The 6782-nt window shown below is 38.7% G+C and overlaps 1 protein-coding gene across 1 annotated transcript; it reads right to left on the reverse strand.

Moving 5' to 3' along the window:
* Window positions 1–575: 575 nt before the first annotated feature.
* LOC141351608 (E3 SUMO-protein ligase ZBED1-like) lies at window positions 576–2482 on the reverse strand. Its single transcript, XM_073858704.1, has 3 exons — window positions 2385–2482; window positions 1085–2296; window positions 576–1005 (listed from the first exon to the last, which is right to left on the reverse strand). The coding sequence occupies exons 1-3, from the start codon at window positions 2449–2451 to the stop codon at window positions 881–883; spliced, it is 1404 nt and encodes a 467-aa protein (XP_073714805.1). The 5' UTR covers window positions 2452–2482; the 3' UTR covers window positions 576–880.
* Window positions 2483–6782: the final 4300 nt, after the last annotated feature.

Consider the following 6782-nt stretch of genomic DNA (forward strand, 5'->3'; position numbering starts at 1 on the left):
TGTCCAAAAGTACCACCAAATCTAAGCCCCTGGTCACACTGCGCATTGTGGTCCCATGATGGCCAAATGAAGCGTTTCGAAGCATTATTGCTTTCTGATACAATTGTGTCGAAAATGGTTCATTACTCGAAGCTTCATTCAGATAGAAACTGCAGCACCATCTCCTGGTGAAGTAAATGTAATGCAACTAATAGACTTATATCTCAACGCCCAGTTTATTACGTGTTTACTGAGGCGGTCAGAGTTGACACAGTGGTTTGAAACTCATTATGTATGTGAATTTGACAGATATTGATGAATTTCATGTGTTCAACTCCTTGATAATAAAACATTTAGCATGAAATGTGTGTGTGTAATTATTTCTGTACACAATGAAAGAAAATCATAGACCACTACAATGTGTGAAAACTTTTTCTTGTTTAGCTTTGGGAAGCAGCAGTAATACCTTGTTTACTGGTGGGACAGATAATTTTGTATGTTAAAAATTATGTGCTTGGGTAACTGGATGTAGTTGTATAATATAGCAGAGTTTTTTTTGAATTTTCTGTTTTTGAAACCTGTTTAAATGTAACAATGTTTATGTTTTCTAATGAATAATAATCATAAATAAAATGTGGCAGAGGGTGTGCTTTGGGTACATGAAGAGGGCTTAGACAATGATGAGGAATGTATTCATTAAATATTATGGTTTTTATTCAAAAATATTATTTTCTCCACAGTCTTTGGTGACAGACGATTTCTTTTTTTTGAAACTATTTCACCAGCTTTAGAGAATATTCTCTCGCATGGCACAGATGATGCAGGGGTACACAAAAACAGTTTAGAAAGCTGGTATAAATGAGGATATATTGCTTTGTGGGTGGACCAATAAGCAAGAGGGTCAGCAGAACGCTGCAGTGGGGGATCGGTCATGTAGCGCTGGACCTCTTGCATCTGATGTTGCACTTTTGTTCCTCCTTGCATTACTTGCATCGTTGTCCAGCAGTTCCCAAAGGTTCAACTGATCTGCAAGAGAAATTAAAAACAAAACCAACATGTTACAAGTTATGCATTTTTTAGTTACATTTTTGGATATTTACTTTACCTTGACCTGTACTTTCAAGATTCTGTGCTGTATCTGGCTGTGCTGAGTGGCTAGAGGTTTGATGAGCAGTGTCTCTGATTAATGCTGTGCATTCAGATGTTAGTCGTCCAATTGCCGTCTGGGCCTGTATATGATTATGAAAACCAAATGTTTTAAATCTTGGATCTAGCAGTGTAGCTAGTGTCAAAACACTTGTTGATTCAAGGGCTGAAAATTTATCTGCTAATCTTCTTGACAGATTCTGTCCCAGCTGCATTGCAGTGTCATTGGAAATGGTTTTGAGGGTTTCATTTATTGTGTATCGCAACATTTTCATCATGGGAATGACCTTAGAGCCAGATACTCTCTTCTCCTCAGAAAGTTCAACGGTGGCCACCTGGAATGGGGCTAGCACTTTCATGCACTCAGATATTGCAAAATATTCTTCTGATGTCAGAGGAGCCACATCAGTTCTCAGTGTAGCCAGTGCTGCACCCACTGGTTCTCTCTCTTCATATATACGCTGAAGCATTAAATAGGTACTGTTCCAGCGTGTATCAACCTCCAGAATCAGCTTCTTCACTGGACGTGCCATTTGTTCCTGTTTCTCTCTGAGCCGCTCTTTTGCTGTGGTACTGGTCTTAAAGTAAGTCACCATCCTTCGTGCTCTTGTTCTAATATCTTCCAGACCAGGAGTTGCATCAAGGGACTTCTTGACTACCAAATTCAAGGCATGTGCGATGCATATAACATGCCTAATCTTTAAGTTGTTGGCAATGGCTATCATATTTGAAGCAGCATCAGTGACCAGGGATTTTATTTTGCTCTGTATACCCCATTCTTCAAAGAGCAACCTCTTGGCCTCTGCAAGGTTCTCCGCAGTGTGAGCTTTTGGAAATGACCGTACCCCCAGAAGTACTGTGGCAAGGTTATCCTTGTCATCTACATAATGGCATGTAACGGCCAGATACGCATCCATATTAATAGAGGTCCACATATCTGCAGTTAGGCTCACACCCTCTGTCTTCTGTAGCTCAGCCATGGCCTTCTGCTTCTGCTCCTCATATTTGTGGTCCACCATGACCTTCAGAGCCTGCCTGGATGGTAGTGCATAAGTGGGGTCAAGCTTAGCCACAAATGCTTTAAAGCCACTGTCATCCACAATAGAGAAAGGCTGTGAATCCTCCACAATCATGTCCACTAGAGCCTCATCAAGCTGTTGCTTGCGATTCACTGGACAGAAAATATGCAAATACATGTTAAACTTTAAGTAAAGTTTATTCATACTGTAACAGTAGAAACTATTCCATAAATGACCTACCTTGAGAGCTGGAGTTTTCCATTGACCCTCCAGACTGCTCATGCTTAGCCCTATAATGCCTCAGCATGGAAGACGTATTATTATTATTATACGCCAATTGCTGATCACACACCAAGCACTGAACCTGTAACAACAATGTTGATCTGTGTGAGAATCATTGCAATTACATATAGGCAAGGCAATTTTATTTGTATCACATTTCATACACATAGGCTATTTTTACATTAATGCATTCATCTTTTAAAACGCGTTACTTTTACTACGTTTACGCATTTCATTTACGCTACACCACCGTTTTCGACCCTCATAAACTGATTTGTTGGCAAACGCTGCAGACACTGTTTTAGTTTGAGAACTCAGATTTTGCGCTGCAGTGTAAATGAACGTAGACCGATTCTTATAAACGAACAACTGATGTTAACGTGACAGTGCATCGTTTTCAAAGTAAAAATTATTTTTATTCAGGTAAATGGAGGTTTGCAACGGAGGTTTTGCCAAAAATAGTAAACATCTACCAACCAGATATTAAAAACGTAATATCAGATTGTTTTAACATGTATCCATATCAGGGCCGGCCCTGGCCAATTTGCTGCCCTAGGCAAGATTTCACCTGGTGCCCTTTAGAATCACAATTGTGTTCCAATCATTTTGTTCATAAACTTACACGGAAACAAACTGCACAGATTTGTCTTGTTTTCTTTATTTAGAAAATATTTTGGAAACACACACAAACACACGCACACGCACACGAACACGAACACATACACACACAATACCCTGTTACTCAGGCATTTGATCTTGACATTGTTAAAATCTTGTCTTTTTTACATGTTTTAACACTGTACATTTAGCTTAAAATATTTAATTGTGTACAAGAAAACAGCTGTTATTAATGAATTATTAGTAGCATGTTGTAGTGTCTCGGGAGATTGTGCTCATTGTTAAATAGCTCTGTGGCTATACTGCACTGAAGCGGCAGTTTAAAATATAAACTCAGAATTCAGCGAACGTCAAAAACAAGAAAAAAACAATAAGGCCAAGACGCGAGATTTAAATTACGTTACACGGACCATGTATAAATTTCAATGTTTCTGGACAGAAATACCAACTTTGTCTGGTATTAATAAGCTGCACATTGGAGTGCTGGCTGCTCCCCGCGGTGCTGAAGACGCGTGATGGCACATATACACAGATATCTACGTGCAATCTATTGGAAAGCGGAGGAGTCATTAGTTGGGTTAGTAAAATAACGAAATTACAGCTTTAAAATAGAAGAAAATTTTTTTGTAAAGAGATATTTTTTTTTAAAGTTTAAAAGTGCAGAACTCTTCTCAAGGGGAAGAAAGCTATACTTTTCCCCTTACGTGCAACCTATCGGAAAGCGCAGATGAGTTAGTTGGGTTAGTAAAATAATGAAATTATAGATTTAAGTACAAAATAGTATTCATATAAAGAGAAATATTGAAATAAAAAGTGCAGAACTCTTCTTAAGTGGAAGTAATAAAGTAAAATAACGAATAATAATTATATAATAACGAATAATAGTTTCCAATAGGTTGCACGTAAATATCTGTGCTGCCCAGTACTCCGTCCGAGCGTGTCTTCAGCACCGCGTCCAGCACTCCAATGCGCAGCTTATTAATACCAAACAAAGTGAACAAGTTGGTATTTCTGTGCAGAAACATTGAAATTTAAACATGGTCTATGTAACATTATGTAAATTCCGCGTCTCTGTCTGATTTTTGTTTCCGTTTTCTTGTTCTTGACGTTCGCTGAATTCTGGGTTTATATTTTAAACTGCCGCTTCAGTGCAGTATAGCCACAGAGCTATTTAACAAGCACGATCTTCCGAGATACTATACTACTAATAATTCATTAATAACTGCTGTTTTCTTGTGCAAAATATTTAACTATAAGTATTTATATATTTTATAATATAAATGTTTATATACATATATAAAAAAAATAATAATTTGGGCGCACGGACGCCCCAAGGGGTCGGTGGCGCCCTTAGCATTTGCCTATTCCGCCTATGCCCAGGGCCGGCCCTGATCCATATAGATAATGTCTTTTTTATATTTGTTTGAGTATTGTTGGGTTTGAATATTGTTGTAATGTTGTTTATGTTTTGTTAAATTTAGTTAGCTTATTACGAAAGAGAGACTGTAATTATAAACGCCGACTAGGGAGTTGTAAAGGCCAATATGAAGGGAGAATTGTAATGGGTGAGACATTATTTTAAGTTTAATTTAAGTTTTGTTTGCTACTTTAAAATAAAATTCGTTTCATATAATTTGTCTCTTAATTTTAATCGATGTTTTGTTGATAAGTTTTGTGAATATCAATTAATAAAACAATAAAATCAACGTCATATTAATATTTAATGCCCGTTTGTGCTTTTTGCTTTTTCTGTGTTGCTAGCGAAGGACCTGCTTCATTTTAATTTTTATTGATCAATTGCAAAGTTCAAAGTGCTTCACGGAAATTAGAAATCAATCTAAGAGAAAAAGCATTTAAAAATCACAAATCATACAAATTGATTGAGACTTTGAAATAACAATGTAAAGAAAATATTTGTGTTTTGATAACATTAGTTTATTAATTATTTTTTGTTTTACAAAAAAAATCACACAAAAATAAAACTATGCAGAAATGCCAAAGAAATAACCTTATTCGGGGAAATAAGTTGAAAGTGTTCCCAAACTTGGGAACGACTCCTCTTTCTCGCTGGCTCCATCACAACAATGAAATAATCTCAATACAATCTCCTCAACAACAACGACAATCCAAACTCCGACTACTATAACCCACGGTATCGCCATGGTTTGGCTTCACTTTTATAAGAAATACAGCCGCCAGGTTTCAAACCTGTCAACCCCGGATCGGGCTGTCAAAGCAGTCAGGTGGTTCGCTACAGGAGTGAACCAGTAGGTGTGTTCGAGATCATCCGGCGCTGCGCAGACCGATCGGCGAGGTTTGCCGCTTGCAGTCGAGGGAGGAACTGAAGACGGAGCCGTCAAGCCGGACACCTGCTGCTTGCCGTAGTGGCGTGTGCGCCGTGTTTCCTTGTGTTTAATCGCAAATGAAGTGAATTAGATGCTGAATTTGATAAAAACAAACCTTTTAATAAAAAGTTGCAACCAGAAACATTTTATATCGAATATTTTAATTGCTGCTTATACTGTATACCCGAAAATAACAGGAAACAAGTCTATATTATTAAAATACCAATAGAGTTTGGAATTTTCCTTTTTATTTTATTACACGACACAATATAACATATTTAAGCATATTAAAGTGTTTTTTCCTGTTTTAAAACATGAATTTATAATGTTTATTAGTGGAACTAAAGGTTGGATTAAACTTGAAACGCACGTGATCGTTGTCATCAGTGAGGCAGCCAATCACGTAAAGCTGTTACGTCATCACAACTCCGTGCAGCCGCTCTGGAGAAGCTGCACCGGCTGAGCTAGCCGGCTACTCTCGAAACGCTCTCGCGGTACTTAAAAACCATATGACACAGTCACGTGCCTGCAGCGCCAGCTGAAGTCGGACAAACTTACTAACCAAAATGCACTGCTTCAAGTCAGCCGCCGATCGGTCTGCGCAGCGCCGCATGAAGTCGAACACACCTAGGCTGCGTCCGAAACCGCATTCTGTATAGTAGGTACTGAATTAGATGAAGTACCTACTTACTTAGCGTTAAAACAGTAGGTACTGTATAGTATGAATCCTGGTAGTATGAATGAGATTCGGACGTACTACACCCGCCATGTTGCTACATCACGTGATATACGTCGTCATCACGTCATGTCATTTCAGTGCGAAAACAACCGCATGCCCCGTCTTCTTCGTTGGATAACTCCTCTCCCGGGGCATCATGGGATAGTGAAGCGTCCATCGTATGCACACTGCAAAATCTAACCGGAAGTAGTAGGTCATCCGGGTACTTTTCGCATACTGTTTTTCGAATACTATGTATTCGGACATACTACTCGCCTCGCCTACTGCTTTTCGCGTACTATGTAGTAAGTAGTAGGCTGTTTCGGACGCAGCACTAGTGTATTTGCTTCAGACGTCATTTTCACGTGACTAGTGACGTAATGATACAAGCTCCGAAGCACTGGTTCATTGTAAAGACATTTCGAGTTTGAAGCAAGCTTCGGAGCCAGACGTAACATCACTACTTGGAGCACGCATCAGGTAAGATTTGAGCGCTTTCACGAGCTCTAATCGGCCCCGTCTCATCTCAGATGAAATTTCAGACTCGTTAAACATTTATTATGTAAACGTGTCGGTTAAATTTGGCAAAAAAAACCTAGTAAACGCGCGTTAAGCGGTTATTTGATGTTTACGCAGTCCTATTAATTTGAACGAGGCTCAAGAAGTCAAGATAAT

This window comes from Misgurnus anguillicaudatus, chromosome 20 (genome assembly GCF_027580225.2).
Source record: "Misgurnus anguillicaudatus chromosome 20, ASM2758022v2, whole genome shotgun sequence".
Lineage (NCBI taxonomy): Eukaryota > Metazoa > Chordata > Actinopteri > Cypriniformes > Cobitidae > Misgurnus > Misgurnus anguillicaudatus.

Bases quoted from the DNA above. Each gene is read 5' to 3' on its own strand.
- LOC141351608 (XM_073858704.1), bottom strand. From the start codon at position 2,451: ATGCTGAGGCATTATAGGGCTAAGCATGAGCAGTCTGGAGGGTCAATG. The intron at 2,297-2,384 runs GTAGGTCATTTA...TTTTCTGTCCAG, and splicing joins GGAAAACTCCAGCTCTCAAG to TGAATCGCAAGCAACAGCTT. The intron at 1,006-1,084 runs GTAAAGTAAATA...TTTCTCTTGCAG, and splicing joins TCTTGAAAGTACAGGTCAAG to ATCAGTTGAACCTTTGGGAA.